At 37.3% G+C, this 27,334-nt stretch overlaps 1 protein-coding gene across 2 annotated transcripts in view; it reads right to left on the bottom strand.

The window, feature by feature from the left end:
* The window catches only part of TNIP3 (TNFAIP3 interacting protein 3), a 56,065-nt gene extending 53,373 nt beyond the window's left edge, over positions 1-2,692 (bottom strand). Inside the window, exon 1 of one of the 2 annotated variants that reach the window (XM_086704303.1) lies at positions 2,574-2,692. In XM_086704303.1, coding sequence (XP_086560429.1) covers positions 2,574-2,684 — 111 coding nt within the window. In that variant the 5' untranslated portion in view covers positions 2,685-2,692. The remainder of the gene's footprint in view (positions 1-2,573) is intronic. The other variant, XM_086704302.1, reaches the window with a different exon arrangement.
* Between the last annotated feature and the right edge of the window lie 24,642 nt (positions 2,693-27,334).

The following is a 27,334-nucleotide window of genomic DNA, read 5'->3' as shown; positions in this document are numbered from 1 at the left end:
CTTGGCTATAACGCCCAAGAATGAGATAGAACATTCCCCATAAAATAATGTGGGATCTCACATATGTTTAAAAGTGGAGAAGGTAGAAGAGGCAAGAACGTATTTTAAGCTGGTGAGAGGTGATGGAGATATGGAAGATATAGGAACTCAAATACCATGCAGTGACCGGACTTATCACAAAGTGGTGGCCGTGAAGCTTAACTCCATCCTCACTGCTATTCAGCAACTCATTGCAGTTTTATGCCTCTTTTCTGTCTCCCACTGCCTACTTCTTACCATCCCAATTTCCATATACACTGGATCTCACCTCTCATTTTCTCACTTTCTCTAAATGTTTTTATCTCACACTTCACAAGGAAAAGGAAACAAAAACATCAGCTAAGAATCTTCAATCCTTTGCCTGGATGTGTGGTATGTAGGAAGACGAGCACATTTCATCAGGGAAGTGATGAGAGAAGCTGTACCTTAAAGAGAAGTACAAGTTTTAGTTAACTCTCCAAAATAGAGGAAATTAGTTACCAAGAGGATGGCAATGAGGATGTAGAAGAGGCCTTTACCATATAAGGAGGAATCCAGAGGACAAAATGAACAGAGTTGAGAGGGAAGTCAGTCATGAGCAAATAAATCTTGGGGCTGATAATCAGAGCATATGAGGATTAGGGTACTGGAGGGGATTCAAAGTCTCACCATAAAATCTTATTTTCAGGAGTAGACAAGAAGGCCACTTGAGAAAAGCATACATTTCTATGAAGAAAGAAAGTCCTAAGTGGGAGTTAGATGTGTATGTGTGAGGGTTGGGAGGATGGGGTAAGATGAGAAGAAAGAAGTGGAGAACTAAACCTTCCTTGGCTCTTAACCATCAGCAGATACTCATTTCTAACTTTAAAAATAGATACTACTGGGGTGCCTGGGTGGCTCAGTTAAGCATCCGACTTTGGCTCAGGTCATGATCTCGTGGTCTGTGAGTTCAAGCCCCGTGTCGGGCTCTGTGCTGACATCTCAGAGCCTGGAGTCTGCTTTGGATTCTGTGTCTCCCTCTCTCTCTGCCCCTTCCCCACTCATGCTCTTTCTCTCTCTTTGTGTGTCAAAAATAAATAAACATTAAAAGAAAAATAAAAAAAAATAGATACTACCTTTTCAGGAAGAAGTGGATTTCTAAACAGGAGTACATAGATACCGAACAAACACACAATACATGTATAAATGCATATTTACACATATGCATTTATTAAATGCATGCAAAAGAGTTACGGGAGTGACCATAACATATTTTTAAAGTGAAAAAAGGTAAGTTCAACAAACCTCTGTGTGCCTCTGTGTGTGTGTGTGTGTGTCTGTGCCAAAAAGAGAGACACAGAGAGAACCCAAATGCTAAGAGATGCTCTCTGGGAGTGGTGGGCCAAAAGGAGATTTCAGAGACAGATATAAGTGTAGTGAGGCCAGAAGTTTATACCATATACAATTCTAGGGCCTCCTTTAAAAGAAAAAGATACAAATGTATGAATGTAAATTAAGTACCTAAGTAAATATTTGGCTATGGGGATCCAAGCTTCACTAGGTCCACCAGAAATCTGTTTCCACATGATTTTTATTGTTTTCTCTCTCTATGCTTAGGATAACTTTTTCACAATGAACATGAGTTACTTTAGAAATAAGGACTAAAGAAGTTATGTAAGTTGTTTTTGTTTATTTTTTAAATATTTATGTTTATTTATTTTTGAGAGAGAGAGATAGAGTGTGAGCAGGGGAGGGGCAGAGAGAGAGGGAAGGATACACAGATCTGAAACAGGCTCCAGGCTCTGAGCTGTCAGCACAGAGCCTGACGCCAGGCACAAACCCACGAACCATGATATCATGACCTGAGCAAAAGTCGTATGCTTAACCGACTGAGCCACGCAGGCACCCTTGTTTTGTTTTGTTTTGTTTTGTCTTTTTTTTTGTCAGCCATGCTTTCAAACTTATTTCTATTGGATTTTTTTAAAAGGTCATTAGAGATGGTTTCTAATCAGAACGGCTATGGGTTCGTATTGTCATTTATGATGCATTTCTAGGAAGTTATCCACAAAGTTCCTAGCTTGAGCTTACCCTGGAATTTTATTTGCTTCCATGAAGCACTGTAAACAAATATCCTGAAACAAGAGGAAACTCAAAGTCGGACCACTCCTTTTATCCAGAAATCTTGTTTTTTCTTTAAAAAATGGACAACGGATTATGCTGATTTTAGTAACCCAAGGTAAGAGAGTTTACACAAATTGGGTTACTTCCTCTCCCCAAAAGAGATGTTGCTGTATTAAACATTATTTTTCATAGCACAAGTTTGTTCCTGCTTCCCTGTTGTCACAGTAGCCTGCCTGGTATCAAGCTTTAAATGGGAAAGTGTTTGTGCTGAAGGGTTTCCTTAGTAACAGGAAGTGACTGTGTAAGAGGGTTTTAGAGTGGGTTGGCTTTATAACCTCTCAGTCATCAAGGAAGCACATTACTGTAAATGATCTGGGGACTGTCCCAAACTCTTCTGAGTGAACACACTGTTGAAGGGTGTTTTGAGAAAAAGTAGAAAAAAGGTGGTTTCTTACCTTTAGAGAACATGAATTTCTGTGACCTGGTGTGGCTCCTGGGGTGGCCCCTTTAAGATCAGGAGAATCATTCCTCTCGATCAGATCTCTGATTTTATTGTCCAACTCCATGCTTTCACATCTGCTTGGGGACATGGGAAAGTCACATTTTACAAAGTTAACTACAAACTATTCAGGGGTACAATGAGTTTGTCAATGGCACGGAGGTCTTATCTGTGTACAGTACCTCTCTAGAATCTCCAGGTCTCTAATCTCATTTTTATTCATCAGTCCATGCCATTGGAACACTTTAAGGATTATTGGAGTTTAATTTTCACTTACTTGCACATTTATACAAAGTGATAGAGTAAGATGCAGACAAGCTTAGGCATTTTCACAGCCTGATAACAATGACCAGAATTGAGTGCTCACGGTGAACCCGGTGACCTACACTTTCTTATTCGGTGGCACAACAATCCACTGAGGTCACCCATACCTTCATTTTGTAGAGAAGCAAACTTGGGTTTAGGAAATTAACTAATTTGCTAATTTATGCAAAGTCAAACACTGGCAGGGCCAAAAGCAAACTCAAATCTATAGGATTCTATAGCCTGTGTATATGTTTTGGTTTTTTTCCTCCGGTTTTATTGAGAAATAAATGACACACATCACTGTATAAGTTTAAGGCATACAGCATGATGGTTTGATTTACATATATTGTGAAATGATTACCACAGTAGGTTCAGCTAACGTCCATCTTCTCATACAGATACAATAAAAAGAAAATAAAGAAACACTTCTCCTTGTGATGAGAACTCTTAGGATCTACACTCTTCACAACTTTCCCGTATATTCTACAGTGGTGTTAGCTCTAGTCATCACATGGTACATCACATCTTTAGTACTTATTTATCTCATAACTGCAGGTTTGTACCTTTTAATCTCCTTCCTCCAATTTGCTCCCCCCACACCCCCTCTGGTAACCACAAACCTGATCTCTTTTTCTAAGAGTTCTGTGGGGGTTTTCTCATTTCGTTTTGTTTTGCTTTGTTGTTACATTCCACATATAAGTGAGATCATATAGTACCTACAGTATTTGTCTTTCTCTGTCTGACTTATTTCACTTAGCATAATGCGTTTAAGGTCCATCCACGTTGTCACAAGTAGTTGAATTTCCTTGTCTTTGTGTGGCTGAAAATACTCCAGTGTGTGTGTGTGTGTGTGTGTGTGTGTGTACACACTTCTTCATATATTCATTACTGACAGTTAGGTAGTTTTCCTGTCTTAGTTATTGTAAACTATTCCCTATCTTAACCATTTTGCTGTATGTTTGCAATTAATCTGAGAACAAATTTATAAGCAATTATTTGCTACCAAATGGAAATATTATATTAGAGTCAAAGAATATTTGCCTTAAGGAGAATCTCGTCCAATTGTATCATTTATCTGAAAACCAGAAAGAATTGCTTACATTCTCATGACCATTAATTAACAGTGCCAAGATTTAAACCAGATTTTCTGACTTAAGTCCATTTTCTTTCCTATTATGCCATCTTGCCATGATGGAGAAATTTTCTCACTAAAACCACAATTCACAAGAAAAATGCATACATTATGTGATTTTTTTTCACATACATTTTTTTTTTTTTTGCCTGCCTTATCATTTCTCAGCCCCTAAAAATAACACCTAGGATTGGGGTAGGAGATCTTTTAGGAGGACTTTTCAAAGTTGTCTGCACATAAAATGAATGTGTAGGTGGATGACCTAATTGTATACCTATGTGGCTGAAGTTACTTGATTTGTCTGCCCAACCCACTACTTTCTTTGAGAGTAACTCCCAGGAGCTTGTTGCCAGGCTTGTTGACACTTCTTGACCTCACGTCTTTGGTTATAATTGATTGGACCAAAAGAAAACAACTGATCTCAGCCAAAGAGATTTTCTTCTGTGTGTGGAGGGAGCTAAGAATGAAGCATATGAGTAGGAAAATGCAGGGCTGTGAGATGGAGAGAGTCCTGACAATTTTCTAGTTCTGAAAAAGCCCTTTCTAAGGCATAACTGCCTTCCCACCCTTGTATTCTGGGAACCACTCCATGTCCTTATAATAAATTGTCTCCATTTGTTAAAACTATCTAGTTTTGCTTGATTTCTGTTATTTGTGATGTGAAATCCCTAAATAATATACCTTGACCTTCATATTTATACTCTTTCTTTCAGGCTGTGAAATGTCTGTACCTCAAGCCCTCCATATGATGTCACTGTATTTTTTAAGTCACTGGGTCTACAGTAAAATCCTTCACAGCCCACATCATTGCATATTCATGGCATTGGGGCTTCAAAGTTTCCCACAACCCTCTGAGAAGTGTCACAAAATTCCTTTGCCTCAAATCCTGCAGATTATCTAGATTCCCAAATAGCACTGGAATTGGACTAGACTGAGTAAGTTCCTGAGGTGGCTTTCAGACCTATTCTAAACCAGACTTGCCCACCATAAGCTCACAATACTTTCTGGTACTATATTCCTCTGTGGCAAACTTGTTAATGAGCCATTTCAAACCCCAGACAGGATCACCACTTTGATATGACCATTATGACCTACCCCCAAGTCCCATGATGTTCTGGCTCCCTTGCTATGTTTCTGAGCTCATCTTCTATTCTTCCTCCTGCTTTTTCCTTCCAGGAACACTTGCCCCATCACAGTGTACAGAACATGCTATGCAAGACTTCCACTTTAGGGCCTTGATATTTGCTATTCCCTCCACATGACTTGCTCCCCCATTCAGGTCCTGTCTCAAGTGTCACTTCATCAAGAAAGCCTCTGCTGAGTAAAGCATCTGAAATAGTTTTTCACACACATCACTACTCCCCCTTAATTCTGTTTTATGTTCTTCTTAGAATTTTCTATTTTCTATTATTTTGATTTCCTATCTGGTTACTGTTCTTCTCTCTGACACTCATCTAGGCCCTATACATGTCCCCTAAAAGAAGGGTCTTCATTTTTATTTACTGCTCTGTTTCCTTGGTGCATAGTATGAACTCAGTAAATACTTGTTATTAAATCAGTGTGATTCTATGATGAAATTTAACTCAAAATACCTGTCATTAACTCAAATCCAATCATTAGGTTCGATGCTTATTTAAAATGTATGCAAATAACTTCAAACTCATAAGACGGATAAAGTTGAGACATAAATCATTCAGCAAGGAAACACTAACAGCAGCTTTAGAATGCACACCCTAAGTCAGTTATTACTGTCTTCATGGCTGCCTTGTTCATTTATACTTCATTTATGTGAATTCTTCAATGTTCAACAATAATTCATTGAGTGTTCACTATTGCAGGGTTCATGTTTTGCAGAAATAATTATATGCGGTGATGATTCTCCAATTGTCATAATTTTAATAGGGAACATGCTTAGAGGCTTACAGCCACCCTTTCCTTTTTCATTCGGACAAGTGAGTAAAGGTTTTGCTTTGAAAGAGGACCCTGTTCCCTCTTTTGAGGGTGGGGTTCAGCATATGTTCCTCGGAACAATGGCCAAAGAAGGATGGTCTTATAGGGGTGATGGGCCCTGGACTTGGTACAGTGTGAGCCTCAGTGGGTAACTTTGACCACTACAGGAAGAGGAGAAGTGACAGCAAAGAGGAAGAGAATCGTGTGTTGGTGACCAGAAGTGAGGAGCTTCTGGTAAGATCTATGGAGATGGTGGGTCTCAGTATTGACCGCTGTGGCAGGGACAGGGTTTGGGCACTCAGGAATCCAGCTGGGAGCCGAAAGAATACAGGACGGGTGGGACTCCAGACAGTGTACCTCAGTTAGGATTTGAGTTTATTTCTCATTGCCATGGTTATAGCCACTGCTGTCGCTGTAATGAGTGTGCCTCAGAACTTAGATGCGAAGCCTCTGAAAGAAGCATTATGATGTAGTAGAAAGTAGAAAATAAGCTTTTAGAGTTGAACCTAGTGGCGCGACCTAGGGTAAGTCCCTTAACATCTATGAACCTTATTGGTGTGGTTTATAAAAAGAGAAATAATGTTACATTGGGAGACCATCAATAGGCTTAGTCATAACATATGTGCAAGGGCTAGCACAGTGCCAGACATGTGGTAGGCGCTCAATAATTGAGAGCATGGTTAGTATTCTGAGGGCCTGGCCCAGTTACCAAGCATTCTAACAAATGAGTTTGGAAAGTAGGAACCATACATTGTGTATATTGCTGAAGAGAAAAATAATTTTAAAAACACACAAAAATTTCAATGTGGTTCAAAAGATAATCAAAAAGTTTAGTCACACCTTGGATAAAAAAAAGGTAACCATATTCCCTATTTGGGTTTTATGACATTCGTAGCAAATCTTTTTACAGTATTCTTTTAATATAAGAATTTGCTGGATAAAAATATTTTTTGTTGTTTTTAACTAGTGAAATGTATTATATATAGTTCATGAATTTCAATTGGCCTTAGATTTATTCTACAAAAGAAAACATATTTACTAAGGTTTATTTCTTGCTTATAAAGCTCAACGTTCTGACAAGTGAGAGGCAGAATGAATTATAGCTGATAAACTCTGCTTTTCCCTTTAGATCACTAAATGCATGAAACATAGTTATAATCTTAATATAACATTTTGACTTAAGATTTAGAGTAGAAAAAGAAAAACATTCTACCAAACTTTTACATACAAATAGAACAAATCCTACATGACCCTGCATTACTGGGTATGTATATCCTCAACTTTGGATCTGTTTCCTGATTCTACCCAGCAGATTAAACAAGGGTTATGGTTCCCATGAGCTGTGCTCTGGATTCTGCTCCTTAATCATTCAGATGAGTAACTTGAGCCTTAAGAAAGGAGTACATTCCATTTTAGGTTTATTTATTTATTTTTGAAAGAGAGAGAGACAGAGCATGAGCATGAGAGCAGAGGAGGGACAGAAAAAGAGATGGAGACAGACAATCCCAAGCAGGCTCCAGGCTGTCAGCACAGAACCCGACATGGGGCTTGATCTCATGAACCATGGGATCATGATCTGACCCAAAATAAAGAGTTGGATGCTTAACTGACTGAGCCACCCATATGCCCAAAAGAAGTCTCTTTCTTAAAGTCATTTCACTTATAAAGGGCAGGACAAGAGTGCACTCTGAGGCCCATGACATTTCACTCTACGATTGGGTTGTTCACGATTTTAGGAATTGTCAATACAGCAGGACCGTAAGAGGGCTATGTTATCCCCAAATGATTGGGTTTAGGTTTTCCATTCATTGGCTGTTGTCTGCTTCAGCTTCAAAGAAAACCTACTAGTGTCTACAACTGAAATGTAGCTGATTTATAAGGTCAGATGTTAGCACAGGCTTGGGAGTCAAGCTATGAGGATCAGTGTCTCACCTGCCACGTATCTTTGATGCAGCTCCTTATTATGCAGCTTATATATGCAGCTTAGGAAAGTAAGCTGTGAGTTCTTGACCAAGGTGCATGAATGGGATGAATCATCCCAGATAAAATGAAATATGAAATAATGTATGTGTTATATGCTCATTGTCTCTTTCTGAAGGAAGGGCTTATGGTTTTTATCAAGTTCTTGACTTCCCCTAAAAAGCTGAAAATCACTGATCCAACAAGTTATTGTCTTGAGTGACCACTTTAAAATCAAATTTCACTGTGGCTTTCTCTAAGAGGACACTTCATTTATTTGTTTATTTATTTATTTACCATGAAGGAGCCACAGAAATTCATAAATGACTCTTTGACTCAAACACTACTACTAAAATGTTTATTTGAGGAGGCCTCCCTACTCAGTTGCAAGTGGACAGAGAATTACATAGACTATTGTTAAAACAACAGTTCTCTGAAGGGAGTGTGACAGAATTCAATGAAGTCTAGTAAATCCCTGTTAGACCTTGGCTTATTCATTGTTTATTTAGAATTAAGTGAATATAAACCTCCTGCATTATTACCCCTCATTCTTACCTTTCACTTACAAAAATAAACCAACATAGAAAGCAAACAAAAAAGGTATGTTTTTTAGAAATGGTATTAATATGAATTAGATTTTACCAGTAGGATAGTAGGTTAATCCAATATGACAATGAAGCTTTAAAAAAAAAAAAAGAAGCTTTTTAAAATGATGTAAATTGTGTAAATTATGTCTAAATTATCTAAATTATGTGAATTGTGTGAGCGGATTTCCCCTAGACTACCATCAGAAAATTATGATTCACTAGTGGCCCAACCAGAGAAAATAGGGAAAGAGATGAATGGATTTCAGGTGTATTTGGAGCCTTTGGACATCAATTACATATTCAAGAGTCTCCAGTACAGAAGCCTTCAAAAAATTATTGTTAAGGAAAGGATATAGCATGTCTTTGAATGCCATGGTTTAATAGGCTCATCCAAGGATTATTTAATGATTTAAATTTTACTATTTGATTAGAACCTAGACATTGTCATTTGTAAAATCCTTTCTGGTAGAAAAGATAATATCAAAGGTTATGGTTTCCTGCCTTGTAGGGCATTAACTGTATCTAATCTAACCATCTTATTCTAACATTCCTTTATTAAATTGCCTGTACCTACCCAGCTCCTCGAATACTCTTTGAATGTGCCTTTTTATCTTTTTGGATATTATTAATTAATTAGTTGAATTAAACCACAAACAGAGGTGCCTGGGTGGCTCAGTCGGTTAAGTGTCCAACTTTGGCTCAGGTCATGATCTCGGGGTTTGTGGGTTCGAGCCCTGTGTCAGGCTCTGTGCTGAGGGCTTAGAGCCTGGAACCTGCTTCGAATTCTGTATCTCCCTCTCCCTCTGCCCCTTCCTCACATATGCTCTGTCTCTCAAAACTAAATAAACATTAAAAATATTAAAAAAACACAAACAGGTTCATTTTATACCGTATCATGGTCATGTTTTTAACATTTTGTGCATTGATGTTAACATCACTGGATATCTATACTTTAAAACCTCAAATTTATAGTTTCTGATACTGAGTCATGGTGAACATGCAACCCAAATCCACCAGACTTGGTTTTTATGGTTACATGCTATGGTTGCATCATTGCTATTGGCAAGTAGTGTAGATTCCTGAAAAACAAACAAATAACTACAATCTTAGAAATAACCTGAAATTCATTTAATTCAAGTCCTGCATTTAAGACAGAAAAAGGAAGCTCAGGGGAGTCAAATGACAGCAAAGCCAGGGCAAGAATGAAGGACACTAATGTTCTTCCTTTCTCCATACACTCGCCCACCTCTTATGTCCACATTTCCTCCCGGCCTGCTGCCAAGGTCACATTTTACGCTTTGATCTTACACCGTAAGCCAAGACTTTTTAGGAAAGATTCCGGAGAACAAAGCATATTTGCAAATATAAGACAAGGAAAAAATCGATAGTGGGTTCTTCTATAACGGAAATGCTTCCAGATGTCCAAAGCCCAGGAAGTGTAATCTTTGGTGATTCGGAATGAGAAGTGTTGTCTAAAAGACTATAGCGAAGGAGTAGTTTTTAGGTTTTACTTTTTGTTATTATGATTAGTACTCTGAGCATATTCTTGGCCAATTTGGAGAGAAATAAATTACTCAATAAAGATTACTTTGTGAGGGTGCCTGGGTGGCTCAGTCGGTTAAGTGTCTGACTTGGGCTCAGGTCATGATCTTGTGGTTCATGAGTTCAAGCCCCATGTCCGGCTCTGTGCTGACAGTTCAGAGCCTGGAACCTGCTTCAGATTCTGTCTCCTCTCTCTGTCCCTCCCCCGCTCATGCTCTGTCTCTCTCTCTTTCTTAAAAAATGAATAAACATAAAAAAAAAAAGATTACTTTGTGTATATGTGTTTTCGATGAATAAAGTCATGGTGTCTTAATTACTTTAGTAATTAGGAACTTTAACACTTGTGGCTTAAGAAGGATAGTAGAAGAGAAAGGTTTGCTCGGAGAATTTAAAAAAAAATTTGTTTTAACATTTATTTATTATTGAGAGACAGAGAGACACAGAGCATGAGCAGAGGAGGGGCCGAGAGATGGAGAGACACAGAACCTGAAGCAGGCTCCAGGCACTGAGTAGTCAGCACAGAGCCCGACACGGGGCTCGAACCCACAACCCACGAGATCATGACCTGAGCGGAAGTCGGATGCTCAACCGACTGAGCCACCCAGACGCCCCTCGGAGAATTTTTGAAGTTGCATTGGCCTCAGGCAAAAATGGATATTTCTAAAGTTTTACCTAAGCTATGTACTTTAATAATTTAAATAGTGTCTAAAAATGGTCTTTGCATGTCTAATACTCAAGCCCAGAGGATAGGGGTATTTCTTATAAACATGGCCTCTGTTGTAGCACTCAATTTGCATTCTTGTCTGTATCCCTATTCATTTCCTCTCAGCTTCTGTAACGTGCTAGGTTGCTGAACTGATGTGCCACGTGCCCAAGTAAGTCAAACCTCTTGTGGCTGCAGCCAGGACAAACATGCGGGCAGAGAAGCCAGGTTGGAGCAGAGATGTAGTGAACTGCAGGTGCTGTTCAGGCCATGAAAGGGCACCAGTGAGCAAAGTTACATCGAAACCACATCCTCCCACAGTTATCCTACTGAGTTGGCCTCTTCGTTGGAACTGTTCCGCACAGGTGAAACACTCTCATTCACAAGGGCAGAGTGACAGATTGAGAGTAGCATATAGTTTCCATGAGTAAACACAGTTTTGTCAGAAGATACTCTAATAAGTGCATACATTGGCCTTTTTGCCTGGCTTAATGTTAGCCATCCTACAATTTTCACCTTAAATATGGGAGGGAAACTGAATCCTAGATTGGATGAGACAGTCCGACTATGTACTTCCATAGCAACCTTTATTTCTCCCGTTACAAAGCTTATAACACTTTATTGTAATTGTGTGTTTACTTGCATGTATTCTCCACTAGATTATTCACTTTTGGAAGCAAGACAGGTTTAGCTTGCTTATCCTTGAAGTTCAGATCCTTGCTGGGATTATTAAATATTGGATAAGAGGACAAAGAGTCAAGAACAACTAGATCTGAAGTCCATAAAGATAAAAGGTAGTACTGAAGAAGGAGAAGCTTATATTAAAAAGTCATGTGTAGGCTTTTCCTCTGTCTTTTTTAGATGCATTTTCCCCCACGGTAGTTACGTTATTTCTTCCCTCCTCATTTCAATACATCTGCCTCTGAGCAAAGGAGCCAACAAAGACTTAAAGGCTATGAGTATTGTGACAGGGACACATCTTTCTGCTACAAAGTATAGTTTCGGGGATCAGTAAGCAGGGTTCAGGAGGTATTTCTGATTTGGGAAATCCTTTCCAATTCCCTGGAATCAAACTCACAGATCAATACTTGAGAAGAAATATAAATAGGGGTAAAACCTTATCCAAAGGCAAATATTAAGCATGGTTCTCTCCTAACAGTACTTCTGAGATTTTATTAAGAGGAAAATGACACCATACTAGATCTCATGAACAGGCTGAGCCCGGAAGAGCACAGAATGTTAAGATGTGAGTTTCTCTACTTCCGGAAGCAGGGATGGTAGGAGAGGAAAAGGAGAAACATGAAGAGGTCATGCAAACATCGTTACTCTGCTTATCATTTATTACAAAGTTAAAAATAACACAAAATGCACCCACTGACAGGGATACAGGAAGAGCATAGCTTGATAGCTTTATGGATCAATAGGGGGGTAGATTCTTTGGTATTTTTGTTATTTTTGTTTTAATATGGGATACTATCATCAAGGTTGGTTTTTGTTTGTTTAAAATTCCATTCTCTTGAAGAAGCAGACTATAAAAAGCGAATAATTTTAAAGATTGAAGCAATAGAAAACACAGTTCCTAACCAGCATTATGAACAAGTTAAGCTTTCATTTTTAAGTCAAGAAAACCTTGGCACTTACTCTAACATTTGCATCATCTAGTCAATGCTTTTGAACCATTGTTCTATAGTGTAAATATATTCGTATTGGCTTATTGATGAACACCTGGAAGAGAACAAAATTAAACTAGCTATACATGCACAGAAAAGTTATATATTTTATCATTAATTTTGAAGGGTGGCTGACTATCCACTTCAAAATATGCCACTTCAGCATCAGAATTATTTTTTTTTTAATTTTTTTTAACGTTTATTTATTTTTGGGACAGAGAGAGACAGAGCATGAACGGGGGAGGGGCAGAGAGAGAGGGAGACAGAATCGGAAGCAGGCTCCAGGCTCCGAGCCATCAACCCAGAGCCCGACGCGGGGCTCGAACTCACAGACCGCGAGATCGTGACCTGAGCCGAAGTCGGAGGCTTAACCGACTGAGCCACCCAGGCGCCCCTAACATCAGGATTATTTTGAGGTTAAAGTCACTTGAAAAACAGTAGATGTAAGAAAAGCATTCTGCTCTCCCCTTTTCTTCCTGAAAACAGGATAAGACCCCCCCCCCCCTTTGAAAGATGTCCTCCCTGTACCAGGAGGAAAGGAACACTCTTATTATCAAGGACAGGAAGACTGAAAGAATTCTGCATAAACAGACCTTGTTAAATAATTCTTATCTTTCTTTAACCTTACTTTAACATATTTTATGTTCCCACAAAAGCTTCTCTTTGTTCATCCTAGTAGAAGAGCATTTAGGTTTTGCCATTTCTTTGGGTCTTCATTTCCATACAAGGGCTCCCATATCACATGAACATGTGTATGTTTTTCTCTCTTAAGCTGTCTTTTGTTACAAAGCCCAGCCAAGACCTAAAATGGGCAGAGGAAAGAATTTTCCTTCCCTGCAATGTTCTTAGAAATAAGAATTTCAACAGAAACATTAAATGATATATTTTACAGTTGAGTCTATGTCAAAAAAGCAAAGAAGGTAAGTTAGGTCTGGTATACTCATCTGAAGTAACTACATTCTTGTTTTTTTTTTTTTTTTTTAGTATTTATTTTATTTTTGAGAGAGAGAGAAAGGAAGATAGACAGCAAGGGAGGGGCAGAAAGAGAGAGAGAGAGAGAGAGAGAGAGAGAATCCCAAACAGGATCTGCACCGTCAGCACAGAGCTCAACTCGGGGCTTGATCTCACAAATCCTAACATCATGACCAGAGTCGAAATCAAGAGTCGGAAACTTAGTGGACTGAGCCACTCAGGAGCCTATGTAACCACATTCATATGTTGACTATAGTTTTCCTTTAATTTCATAAAATGTATCTGCCAAGTCTCTATACAATACCAAGGTGTGACTAGGAAGACTAGAAGATTAAATTTTGAATTATGTCTAATTATATTTTCTCTTGGATCATTGACCATGTATTTAGGTAACAGTTACCATCAACAGGAAAACAATATCATTTTAAAACTTTTCTCTTAAATCAGTATTGTTAAAGTTGAATTTCACTGGGACAAATATTTGAAAGGTCTTTTTTTTTTTTTTAACACAACAGCTACTGGTAAAAGGATTTTATTCAAATTCCTCTAAATTATAGCAAAGACGGGGAGAAAGAGATGCTTTTAAGAACTATATCTGAGACATTAAGTAATTTAGAGACTATATACTTTTTTTATTAAAAAAATGTTTTTTACATTTATTTATTTTTGAGAGACAGAGTGAGACAAAGTGAGAGCGGGGGAGGGGCAGAGAGAGAGGGAGACACAGGATCGGAAGCAGGCTCCAGGCTCTGAGCTGTCAGCACAGAGCCTGACGCTGGGCTCGAACCCACAGACCATGAGATCATGACCTGAACCGAAGTCGGACGCTCAACTGACTGAGCCACCCAGGCGCCCTAGAGACTACATACTTGAGAGCAGTATAAAAATTTTATAGCAGAAATTGTTTACCTTTCTACTTAATTATTGATTAAATAATATTTAGACTATATCAGCTTAAATGTGATATTTTTCACATCTGTTTTGAAGTTTCATTTCAAGACCTGGTTGCCATTCTTGGTTTTAATTTATGACTAGTCTCTGGGTCTGCAGCAGCATATAGTGAACCAATGAAGACTGGGGAGTGAGGCAGCTCTCCCATCAGAATCTACACCAGTTTGGCTATGGATATTGAGGAAATAGTGGAATCAGTTATGAAGACATTCCTTCTGTGATAAATTTTTGGAAGATTTCATAACAGCTTTACCAAAGTTACAAACTGACATGATTGATAATTTAATGTCTTCTCCTATCTCCTGATGGCATGTTTTCAATTCTTTTGTGTAGTTGATTAGGTACAAGCCTACTTTTCGTCAGATCCCTTACATTCGTTTTGTTACAGGCAGTCCCTCCTGTGCTGAATCAACTCAGGGTCACTTATTGTGTGTGGAGTAATGCTATGCATGTAATAAGAACTGTGTCTGAAACGTACAGAAATTTAAGTAGGTTCATCCGGGGTTGGAAATACTGCATTGATTGAATGAAGCCTCTAGAGGGCACTCTGCATTCAGTTCAGGTGAAAACCAGTTTCTGATGCTCACATCTTCATTTTGAATTTTGAGGGAGAGAGAGAGAGAGAGAGAGAGAGAGAGATGTGTGGTGTACACATGTGTAATAACTGATGCCCATTTCTGTTTATTTTCTTTTTTAAAACTTAGAAAAATTGTATTTCTTTATAGGAATTTTTTTTTAAGTTGCAGTAACTGTTTAACATTTATGCCCTAGACTTGTACCAAATAGATTTCCTCCTATAGTTGTAAATCGGTTTATTAAAAATTTCAATAGTCCATATTTCCTTTTTTTGTAACATTCATATGAATCTAAAATGGATGAACCTAGAATTTCTTTTTGTGCCAGAAATTAAGAAGTATTCAGAAGGCTGGTTAAAAAATGGGATAATTTTAGCATCAAAATAAATAATAAGAAGAATACATTATAACTCATTAATTACAATAGGAACTCATTAATTAATTTATACTTATAAGGATTTTAAAGCAAACCTAAATAGGACCAGGAGAAGTCTTTTCTGTACACTGGAGTGCCTACTAATAAATATAGAAGAAATTATGGATTAGAAGATCAATATTTGGGAGACCTCACAGTAATAATTCAAATAAGAAATATCAATGGATGCTGAAACTAGTGGCTAAAATTTTGATGAGGAATGGAATATTTACATAATTCATAGGATCTCCCTCCTGTCAATACTTAGTGAATACTGAAGGAAATACTAAAGAATAACTTTACATTGGAGAATCTTGGCAGGCACCACCTTAGTCAAATGATCAAGGTTAAAATCACCTGTAATGAAAAAAATCCAAATTCTGACCGTCTGATAAGATGCATTAAGAAAAAAATAGCTTCACATCTGTGGTATTTTTGCCCAAAATGCATAATCTGAATCTAATTATGAGGAAACATTAGACAAAAGCCAATTGAGAGACGCTCCACTGAATATCAGGCCACAATCTAAAGTGTCAGGTCATGAAAGTCAAGGAAAGATTGGGGAACTATCTCAGACTGAAAGAGACCTAAAATCATAAAATATAAATGCAATCTATGATCGTGAGTTGCATCCTTTTTTTTCTATGAAGAAGGGTATGAACAAAGTATTTGGCAAAAAATTGAATGGGTTTGAGGATTAGAGGGTAGTATTGTACCAATGTTCATTTTCTGAATTTATATCACTTTGACATAAGATTATTTTAAGCTGAAGGCAATTAAGAGTAGAAAAATACAGGAAGAATTCTCTGCCCTTCTCTGATCTCTCTAAAAGCAGAGCATAAACTTCCCTTTGTGAAGGTGGCATAAATTTCACTCCTTTTGTGTACCAGGATAAAAAGAGAAACTTTTATCCACAGAGATGGAGAGCCAGCACCGAAATGAATCTGCATAAATAAACCTTACTAAAATGGCCCTTATCATCCACTGGTTCCCCCATATACTTCCTACTCACTTCCCTATGATTTATCTTCCTTTGAAGCTCACACCCTCTTTCCTTTGTTAAGAAGTATATATACGTTCCTGAATCTGCTTCTTTAAGCTTCACTTCTTTTCTGTGAACTCCTGTGCAAATAAAAATACTAATAAATGTATATTACTTTTCTCCTGTTAAGCAGCCTTTGTCAGTTAAATTAGCAGGCCCCTGATACTGAACTACCCTACAAGAGGGTAGAGGAAAAGTTTCTCCTCCCAGATAGGTGATTATCTTGTGGTTACACAGAAGAATTGTCCCTGGTGGTAGGAAATGCACACTAAATCATCCAGTGATAATTTATTTCAGAATGGCTCAGGAGTAAAAAGCTTTTTGTACATTTAGAAATTTTTGATAATTTTGAAATTATTTTAAAATTAAAAAAAACACTTAAAATATTAAACCTACAAAATAAAATCTGGTTTGATGCTTTAATTATCTCATGCTCAATGTAGGAATCATTTTATGAAAATGAAATTAGCATTTCATTATGTAACAGACGCTAAGACACAGGCCAATAAATCTTCTTTGAGATTTGTGAGATTAATGCAGACCAAAACAAAGATGATTAAGTGCTTTGTTTTACTTTTCTGAAAGAATGTGGAGGAAGAGCATTTGTATGAATCAAATTACTTTGATGATCTGTTCTAGCCATTCCAGAAAAACAAATGAGCTATTTTCACCATAATATTTAAAGCCCAAGTAGGAAAAAGCACAAAATAAAAAAACAAAACCCCCACAATTTGAATGTCTTCACCTTTGCTCTGTAATGGCTGGCATTTCACCTTCCTGTGGACTTAGAATAAACACGTCAGCTCTTTTGAATTCTCATATTATAGAAGCCTACTTTTGGAAATGTGGGTTAGTGTTAAAATCCATGCTCATTAGAAAAACAAAAGTCTCATAGAGACTTTTTTTCTTTTAATTCAATAAATATTTCTTTAAAACCTCTTTGTGTGAGACCTCTTAACCTTCAAAATTAACCAAGACTGTCCTCATCTTTTTGGATGAGTTGTGAAAAGAAAGAAAGGTGCATAAAAGGGGATTTTTTTTTCCTTTCATTAATTACCTTTTTTTTTCCACACAAGGGTATGACCTTTGACACACAGGGGTTGAAATCAGTGTTTATCACTGTATTATTTTTAGTTGCAAAAGTTATAAAATAAAATTATATGGACCTTGTCTATTCATTTCCGAGTATAGAGAATGGGTTATTTATTTGTAGGTGAAATGGAAGAAACACTGGCTTCTTTATGTTTTTCCAAAATATCAAACCATTGAATTCAGATGGGAATTATCAAGGGTCATGAATTATGTAAGAAACCAGCAAAGAAAAATAATTTTATTATTTGGTATAAAATTTGTTTTTGTTTTTCATATATCTTTACAGGCTTTATATTAAAGCAACCTCTAGTATTTGTATAAATGCAACTATACGAAGACTAGAAAAGGAATGACTAAAATTGGGTAGGTCAGAATACATGGCAGTGGGAGTGAATCTTACATATAACTGGTATTTCAGAGATCCAGTGGAAAAAGGAAAATCTTCAAAGGCCAAGTGGCATTCTGTAACAAAAATAGGGACCAAGAGGTGGATGAAGTGATAGTTTTTATGAGTAATGACAGGATGGATAGCAAACAGTAGCATTCTGCTAGAGACATGACATTCACCCTCACTCAGGGATGTTTGTTGAAATATGACAAACATAAAGTCATCCTGGCCAGGCTAGTCATAGAGATGGCAGCATTTATTGAGCATTTATTGAGCCCAGCATTGCACCCAACATTGTATATGCCTTATCTCATTCAATCCATAGACGTCTCTCCTGAGGTTGGAACTGAATCCCTTGTCTTACAGTTGAAGAAACTGAAGTTCACTGAGGATGAAATAATTTGCCCAAGCTGAGCTCTTAACCAATGCATTCCATTGGTCAGGGACTATGTGTAGACTGCCAAAGGTAAAATCTTAGAATAGATCATAGTGACTCTGGTAGAGGTAGATCTTTTTTAAAAGCAGTGTTTGTTTGTTTGTTTGTTTTCCTTCAACAAATTTAAAAAAAGAAAAAAAAAAAGACAGTAAGAAAGGAAAGAGCCAAATGTAAGATTTGGTCCTAAAGAACTAAAAAAATTAGGAACTGGTACAGGAAATAATTGTGTGTGGTTGACCACATAATGGAGATCATAGCACAATTAGATTCAGAATTCCAATGAGATTTGGAAAGCCAAGAAATTGGTCAGATTATTTTTAGAAAAATGAAATTATAAATGTCCAGAGAAAAGAGTTTAGTTTTGTAGATGAAAAAAATTTAATTGCTTAAAAATACACATCCATACCAAATATAAGCATGAATATTTGGCACAGTCAAATCCCAACAATGCTGAATAAATAGGAAAAACAAGTATTTTAATACTTTGTAATAAATACTTTTGTAATAACTATTAATAAGAATACAACTTTAATGTAGAAAATTTAGAATAAAATGATGGTAGACTTACTCTATTTTATTTATAAAGCCACATGCATTTTTTTTTTGCAAATTGGGATTAAGGGTATATAAACTTTTATATTTTACTTTTTCTGATTAATATATCATCAGAGTATTAAAGGCCTTTCCTTCAGTAAAGAAATCTGTGAGTAGAAAAGGAATTCAATTCAAAGCATTCAAGAATAAACATGAACCATCTTGGCTCAAAGTAAGAGGCTTAATAAACATCAATAAAATACGATGTATTTAAGTACACCAAGACAAGCAAAAACCAGTCAGAAGGCAGTGTGACTATCAGTACAATGTAAAAGCTGATTTATGGAATTGTTGAATCACTATATTGTACACCAGAAACTAACTATACGTGGACTAACTGGAATTAAAGTAAAAACTTATGAAAAAAAAAATGAAAACGAGCAGATGGATGTTCGGAGTTAAGAAACTTGATTTTCAACTTTCCTGTTAAAGATTTTGTGTGTTCCTCAACACCTAAGTCCAAGCTCAAGCACACGTAGGATCTATTCTAAGTCTAGCTATAAAGCTACACATAAACAAAAAATTGGGATTCACCCAAAGATTCTGAAGGAATTTGAGGGAAAATTTAGGAATCCTTCTCAAAAAATGTTAGCCGTCAGGAAAGAGAAATGAGGATTGCTAATATTATTTTAATTAATAAGAAGAACCATATAAGAAAGGCAAAGACTTTACCTGTCAGCAATGTAATTTCATGATATAGATCTACTAATATGAAAGTAATTTAAGCTATAGAAAGAAATCTTTCTGTAAGGACAAATCTTGCTTCACTGAATAAACACACATGTGAGAACTTCACTAAGATTGTAGGTAGGCAAAAGCAATTTTAAAAATGGAGTTGCATTAAAAATGTTTTGTCGTGTTTAAAAAAAACAGATTCTAGAAAAGAACTAAAGGGTGTAGAAAATAGATATATTTTTGGGTCAGTATAAATATTTGGTTTCTCTTAGGAATCTGGGTTAGGAAAGATTTTGTTTTGTTTTGTTTTGTATGTAAATTACAAGAAAGAAAAGTAAACAATGGCAACAACATTTTTAAAGGCTTTTCAAACCAAAATGCTAAAGCAAAAGCAATAAACTACAGGAAAGTTACACAAGCTTATGGAAATAGACCGAGAAGTAGTACACGACTTTCATTAGAAGGAATTACATTTAGAGAAAAAAAACAACCCAAAACATATTATTTACTTATGAAATCATTCTCACAGCTCTATAGAGATTAAAAAAAAAAGACTGGATTTTTATCATTCAGCTATTCAGCAGATAATTATTGAACACCTACTACGTGCCAGATGTTCTTCTTGATGGCTGGCACATTATATCAATGAACAGAAAAGAAAAAGAAAATCCCTGCTCTTGTGGAGCTCACATCCTTAAAAACAACAATAATTATCCGGCCTCCAAACACACTTATCAGTGAATTTGCTGTCAGGTACATTAATAAACATGACTCTGAAGATGATCCAGTGAAGGCCAAGTACTGATCAAGAAGATTAATTGCTTTAAAATAATTAAAATTTTAGTACATCTGTTTGGAAAATATGAATAGTTTCAAAGAGAATGTTAACAAAATCACGGAATGCGTTCTGAGAACAACCTGTCTCTTCAAAAGTGACTATGATCTGCATTATGGCCCTAGAGTTTATGTCATAAAACACATAGCTCTGAAGTATTTAAATCTTTTTAAATAAAAAGGAAGAATTAGGGAGGTTCCTCAGAAAGATACTATCTTTAACATGTAAAACTTCTAAAGAGCTCTTTTGAAAAGGGTACAGATCCTATGATGGCTGGAAATACAAAGTTGTAAAAAACTTAGGGGGTGATTTGGTGAAACTCAAACAAAATAAAAAACCCTGCCTGGGCATGGAGAGGGTCGTAATCGCAGGGACCCAGCAAGGGCAAGAGCTAGGAGAAGTTTAATAAAATGTAACAGTTACTGACAGCAGTTTTTATTTAAAAGTAAAAGAATTCGGGCATGAAGCCTGTAAGAAAAGAATGTTGCTCCTCTTGTAGTTTGGCGATGCCCCTGCCTGGCAGAGTAAATGGGCTGGTGAAACACAGACCCCACATGTCCTGGACATGAGTCAGGGGTTAATGAATTAGGGAAGTGGCAACTAGCAACCATTGATTAAAAATTTCAACCCATGACAAGTTGAGAGGTGTGAGATTAAACTTATAACTGAACTGATTATTATCTCCCCAATTCTCCCACACTCAGCTGGAACTGATTGTGTGTGCCAAGCTGCAACGCCTAGAGAAGAATGTTCTAGAGAAGAGAAAACGAGCACGTAAACCCAAATTCACAGTGCTCAGAGGTGAAGCATCCCTTTAATACTCTCAATAAGAAAGGAAGCTAAGGGAGCGTGATCTTTTTGGGGTGACTTTGGAGCAGATAACTTGTCAGGGGAACTGCCAGGGTGCAGTTGTTCTGGGTGCTGCTGTGCTGTGTGACATAGGAGGCAGGGGAGGCTGAAATGTCACCATTCCCCACTTGCCACGCCAACAGCTCTGGGGAGGTCTGCATACACCCAGAAGAAGGGGCCCCTGTTTCTCAATCACACGACGCACTCTATGGGCTAGTGGTGCCCTGGCGACTGTGTCCCCTCTCAAAAACTACAGTCAGAGGCAGAGCCCCTCCCTGGCACCACTGGGGTGGAAATTTGGCAGCTCTTCTGTTTGTGTGTCGAGGCACTGAGACCACTTTGAATCAGTTCCTTTACTGCCCCCACAGGGATACAGACATGCTAAAGGAACTTCCTCTGGCCGATTCTCACCCAAACAGGGGACACCATCCCCACCTGAGAGTACTAAGCAATGGCAGCGAGTTCCTAGGACCCCTGCAGAAGAATTTTTACAAAGAAGACATTTTACAAAAATGACAAATTCCCTTTGCATACTCTTTAAGAATAGGACTCTTAACAGTCCAAGATTTCTCAAAAACGATGTAGTAGGGCCCTCAGCAGTCTTTATTTAGACCCAATTTCTCAAAACCGTACCTAGTTAGAACTTGTCAGGCTGAGGGGATTTTCCACGCTTCTAAGCAACGTTTTTCATCTTTACACAGAGTTTTGGCCGTTGGCAGCTGCAGGGCCACTGGCAGTCTCTGGATGCATAAAGAGATCCCTGAGCGCACAAGCCCTGACCAGCAGGCTTCCAGTTCCTGTAGTGCTTTTGGTAACCACCAACGAACTGCTGATCAGAAAACATCCTTTTCCTATGACAGAACAATCTAATTCAAAAAGAACTCTGGCTGGCACTTACTGCATGATTGATTTATTGACCAGGGAATTACTGCGGGCAAACAGGCACGCTGGCTATCCTTTCTTAAGCAGATTTTTGGTGTGTTTGTTTGGTTTGGTTTTATTCCGTCAGAGAGCTTTTTGTTTCTTTTCATCCATCAGATTTCTGGAACTCCAGCCTAGCCTGGTTGGCCATTCCAAGTCCTCTGCTCAGACTCTATTAAGAGAAAAACCAGAACTGTACTGGAAAATAATGTATCTGAGGTAGAATTAACCGGGAGGAGATTATCACAAAGTGAAACTGTTCTTTGGATCTGCTAGGTGAGAGTGAAAGTAAAGGTCACTTTTTGGTAAGAGACTCTGAATATTAGTAAGAATGGAACTGTGTGTTGGGGAAGAGAGTGGGAGTTGAAGGTCAAGGGGGAAATTTGGTGGCTGCAGTAACTATAGTTAATTTATGAATGGACTCTAAGCTACGTCAGTGGATGCTTCTGATGAGCCTGAATGAGTAGAGGGCAAGTAGAGGAAGTTTTGGGGTGTGAGGAAAGTCCAGAAAAGGTGCTAATCAAATGTTCCACAAAAGGGAACAACTGGGTAGCCATGTTGATGCTTTATTTAGTGCTTGGAAAGGACCACAGGAGGACTCACGATAGAAACCATGCAAGACGGCATGTGGTCACTGGCCTGCTTCTGACAGAGCAGCAGGCTCCAGAATACAACATCTGGTTATTAGGTATTCTATTGGTATTGTGTCTCATATGTTTAAAATTAATTTCTAAGCATTATTTTGCATGCTTCAAGAAACAAAACACAAAAGCAAAAGAACCCAAAACAAACAAACAAAAAATAAGCTTTCTAAGAGGAAAACGTAACTAATGGTTCTTCACTATGATTTTTGCTGTAGGCAAATTTAGAGCTGGAATACTTGTAAGTTTTCTAGACAAGCCTATCACTGTTGCAGGCAACACGAACAACTTTCTCCCTGTTGGTCTTCCAAGCCTATGTGGTCATGGAAAGAGCCCTTGACCTGGAATTGGAAGATCTGGATTCTAGATGTGTCTTTGCCACTACCTACCTGTGATTTGGGCAAGTACTTAGCTCATTTTTTGCCTAAAAATTAATGCAGTTATTCATTCAGTCAATGGTCATAAACCAAGAAACTGCTAAGTGCATGTGGCTCTCATTTTCCTCATATGTAAGTTAAAGGAACAACCTTAGGTCAACCCAATATTGAAATCATATAATTGATTTTAAAATGTCACTTTTTTCTTTTTGAGAATGGAGATGAAAATCTAGGTTCTCTGGGGTTGCCTGGATGGCTCAGTTTGTTGAGCATCCAACTTCAGCTCAGGTCATGATCTCATGGTTTGTGAGATCAAGCCCCACATGGGGCTCACTGCTGTCAGCACAGAGCCTGGAGCCTGCTTCAGATCCTCTGTCCTCCTCTCTCTCTCTCTGCCCCTCCCCTGCTGTGCTTTCTCTCTCCAAAATAAATTTTAAAAATCTTAAAAAAAATCTAGGTCCTCTGGTATGATACATAAACACTGCATATTTATCAAAATATTAGGTTATGTATTTTTAAAAATTTTTTTAATGTTTTTATTTATTTTTGAGACAGAGACAGACAGAGCATGAGCAGGGGAGGGGCAGAGAGAGGGGGAGACACAGAATCCGAAGCAGGCTCCAGGCTCCAAGCTGTCAGCACAGAGCCTGATGTGGGGCTTGAACTCACGGACTGTGAGATCATGACCTGAGCCGAAGTCAGATGCTCAACCGACTGAGCCACCCAGGCACCCCAAGGTTATGTATTTTTAATTAATAAACTTTAAAAAAAAATTTTACACCCTAAAAGTACATCTATTTTAATAAGTATGCATTAGAGAAGATAAAAAGAAAACAATAATATTTGTATTCTTCCTTGAGTTCTACCTTACTGTGATAATTAGTATTAACATAAGTATTCCATATTTTTCCCTATGCTCATAACAAATATAGGTATATATATATATAGACAATATTTCCTTTCTTTCTTTCTGTTTTAAAATAAAAATATATAAAAATAAATAAGTAAAAATATAGTCATATTATACATTACTCTGCTAATTATTTGGTTATTCTGTATTACTCTGAACTTTTTTTTCAGGTTCATACATATAGCTCTAACCAGTTATTTTTAATGACCAAATATTATTTGAAAATTATGAATGGACCAAATTCATCTAATCATTTCCCTGTAATGGAATATCAAGCTGTTCCTAATTATTTTTTCCTTTTTAATCTCACTACAATCAATATGTAATAGAAATATTTATCTAAATATATTCTTATACAATGATACTTTATTTATATAGAATAGATTTACCAAAGCCAGATTGTTGGGTTAAAGGGTTTGAATGTTCAAACTTTTAATAATGCTTCCAGGTTACTTTCCAAATTGGTTATAACAATTTTCTTTTCTATCATCTATGTGTAGGACTTATTTTGCTACGAGTTAGCTCTAGATGTATTAATATCTTTGCCAAAATGGGTATTCCATTGTTGTTTTAATTTGTGTTTTCCTAATTACCAATGATGTTGATCATATTTCAGTATGGTTATTATTTATTTGCTTGTTCTATTCTATAATTGCTAGTCCTGGTTCTTCACTGACCTTCCCTATGAGCTCCTTTTTCTTTCCCATCTGCAGTAGTTCTTTGTCTAGCATTTTCACAGGTATAGGGGTCATAGAAAAAATAAAAAGCAAGTTAAATGGGATCGGGACTATGGGTGTTGGTTTGGGGAGGTAGGAGTTGTAATTTTATATAGGTGATCAAAGGCAGGGCTCATTGAGAAGGTGACATTTGAGCAAGACTTACAGTGAGTATAGGAGTGACCCATGTAGCGTACTGGGGAAGCAGTATTTCCGGTCAAGGTAGCCACTAGCCAAGACTCTAAGGCTTGAGCTTGCTTGGTATGTCCAACAAACAGCAAGGAAGAAGGTATGACTGGAGTAGAGGGAGCTAGAAGGGGGGGTGTAGCTGATAATACTAGAAGTAAAAGGGAGTCAACCCAAGGAGGGCTTATGGGTATTAAAAAAGATCTTGGTGTGTGTGTGTATGTGTGTGTGTGTGTGTGTGTGTGTGTGTGTGTGGTGAGCATAACATAATGTATAGAGTTGTTGAATCACTATGTTGTATACCTGAATGTAACATTGTGTATCAACTATACTTTAATTAAAGAAAAAAATCTTGGCTTTTATTCTGAGGAGATGAGGGTTTTGAGCAGAGAATTGGTATGATGTGACATATTTTGGAAAGATCACTCTGTGTGTAAAGGGAGGTAAAGGAAAAAGGTATAGGCCTATTTGGAAAATAATTGCTATAATCCAGGCAGGGATACTAATGGTTTGGATAGAGTGGTAGTGGGGATGTGGAGAGAAAAGTATTGGATTTTGGGTGTAATTTAACCAGAAAGAGGAGGAAAGGAGGTGGGGGAGAGAGAGAAAGAGAGAGAGAGAGAGACAGGGAGGTAGAAAGAGAGAGAGAGAGAGAGAGAGAGAGAGAGAGAGAGAGAAGAGAGTTAGATAGTTAAAGGATGCCTCTAAAGTTCTTTTAGACTAAGCACCTGGAAAAAAAAAAATGGAATTGTCCTTTATTGAGACAGAGAAGAATGAGGGAGGAGGAAATTTGAGATACTTAGAGAAATAGAGGTTGTTTTTTTTTTTTTTTGAACCTCTTATTTTGGATGTCTTTAAGAAATCCCCATGAAGACATACTTTTAGTTATGTTGATATATGATATATATATCATATATTCAAATGATATGAATATAAGACTTGATCAAATTTAATCCTCACCTTAAAATAATAAAGAAGCCACAGTTATTTCCTGATTTGCAGTTAAGTTAAATATAATGATGATGAACTTCTTCCTTAAAGATAATCTACAAATTATTCGTTATTGTCAGAGGCATTTTATCACAGACACATTAGTGTTTTGATTTTTTAAATACAAATGTATTTAAAGGTGTTGAAATGTTAGACTTGGATCTATTCTGGGTTTTTCTTGTACTAAGCCCCTGAGGGTACAGAACTATCTAATTTTGTATTTATGGGGTTGCCTCTTGACATTTTGACTCACAATAGGAATAAACTTAAGTATTAACTCCAAAGGGCAAAGAGCTAAGAACAAAATGAGGTGGTCAGGTAAAGGAAAATCTTCTCATTGGAAAAGAACAGTCATGGAGGGTCACATTAGTGAGAATATCTTGTGTATGTGGTCTGGGTTTGTGTTTTTTGTTTTTTGTTTCTTGTGTTTTGTTTTGGTGTTTGTTTTTTTTCCCTGCTTTTAGCATTGTTAACTACTGGCAATTGAAAAGATGACCCTGAATGTTCAGAGATTTGTTCAAAAGTACAATGAAAACAAGCACAGGATGAGTAAAAAACAATGGTCAATGATCTATTTTAACCTAAAACATAAAGAAGACATTAAATTCTGACAATTATAGAAGGAACTTCTAAATCACAGCGGAAAATTAACAAGTCTCAGAAAAATCAGAGAAAATTTAATTAAGGTTAAGCCTATTCAAGCCTGGTAGAAACCAGGACAGACCAATACATGATTTATAATAGTTAAATGTCATTGACTTACTCTGTTATTTACTAATTCTATGTAGGTGCTATGTTTCTTTAGATCTTACTCTCCACATTACTTCATAATGATTTTTAAGTGTTTTATTTAACTGCTTCAGCACTGAGTTAAGATGTTAGTGAATGAAAACAAGGATAACAAACGTGCAGATTTGAGGCATAGTTGACCAGACAGAGGAGCAGAGCAATTTACACACGAAGGCCAAAAACTGGGTGTGGCATAATAAAAGTATAGGTGGTCTTTGGCCTTTGTTCTTAGCAGACCTCCTCAAACCCTTGGAGTTTCCTGAGTGATAAGAGTGTCTTGTTATTCACAGGGAGCTCCTTTTGATCACACCTACATTTATCCTAGTGAGGTGACCCAAGGAGGGACTCCTAGAGATCTTTGGGCTGGCTTAGTGAGAGGCCAAGGAAGCCCAGTCCGGGCTTCCCCCCACCCCCATACCTTACTTATGCATCTCTTCCTTTTGGCCTTTCCTGAGCTGTATGCTTTATAATAAACTGGTAAATGTAAAAATGTTTTCTTGTGTTCCGTGAGCCA

The sequence above is a fragment of the Puma concolor genome, chromosome B1 (assembly GCF_028749965.1).
Source record: "Puma concolor isolate L17-30 chromosome B1, mPumCon1.1.hap2, whole genome shotgun sequence".
NCBI classification, from domain to species: Eukaryota; Metazoa; Chordata; class Mammalia; order Carnivora; family Felidae; genus Puma; species Puma concolor.
Note: the sequence above shows the minus strand (reverse complement) of the source record. Positions and strands in the feature narration are given on the sequence as shown.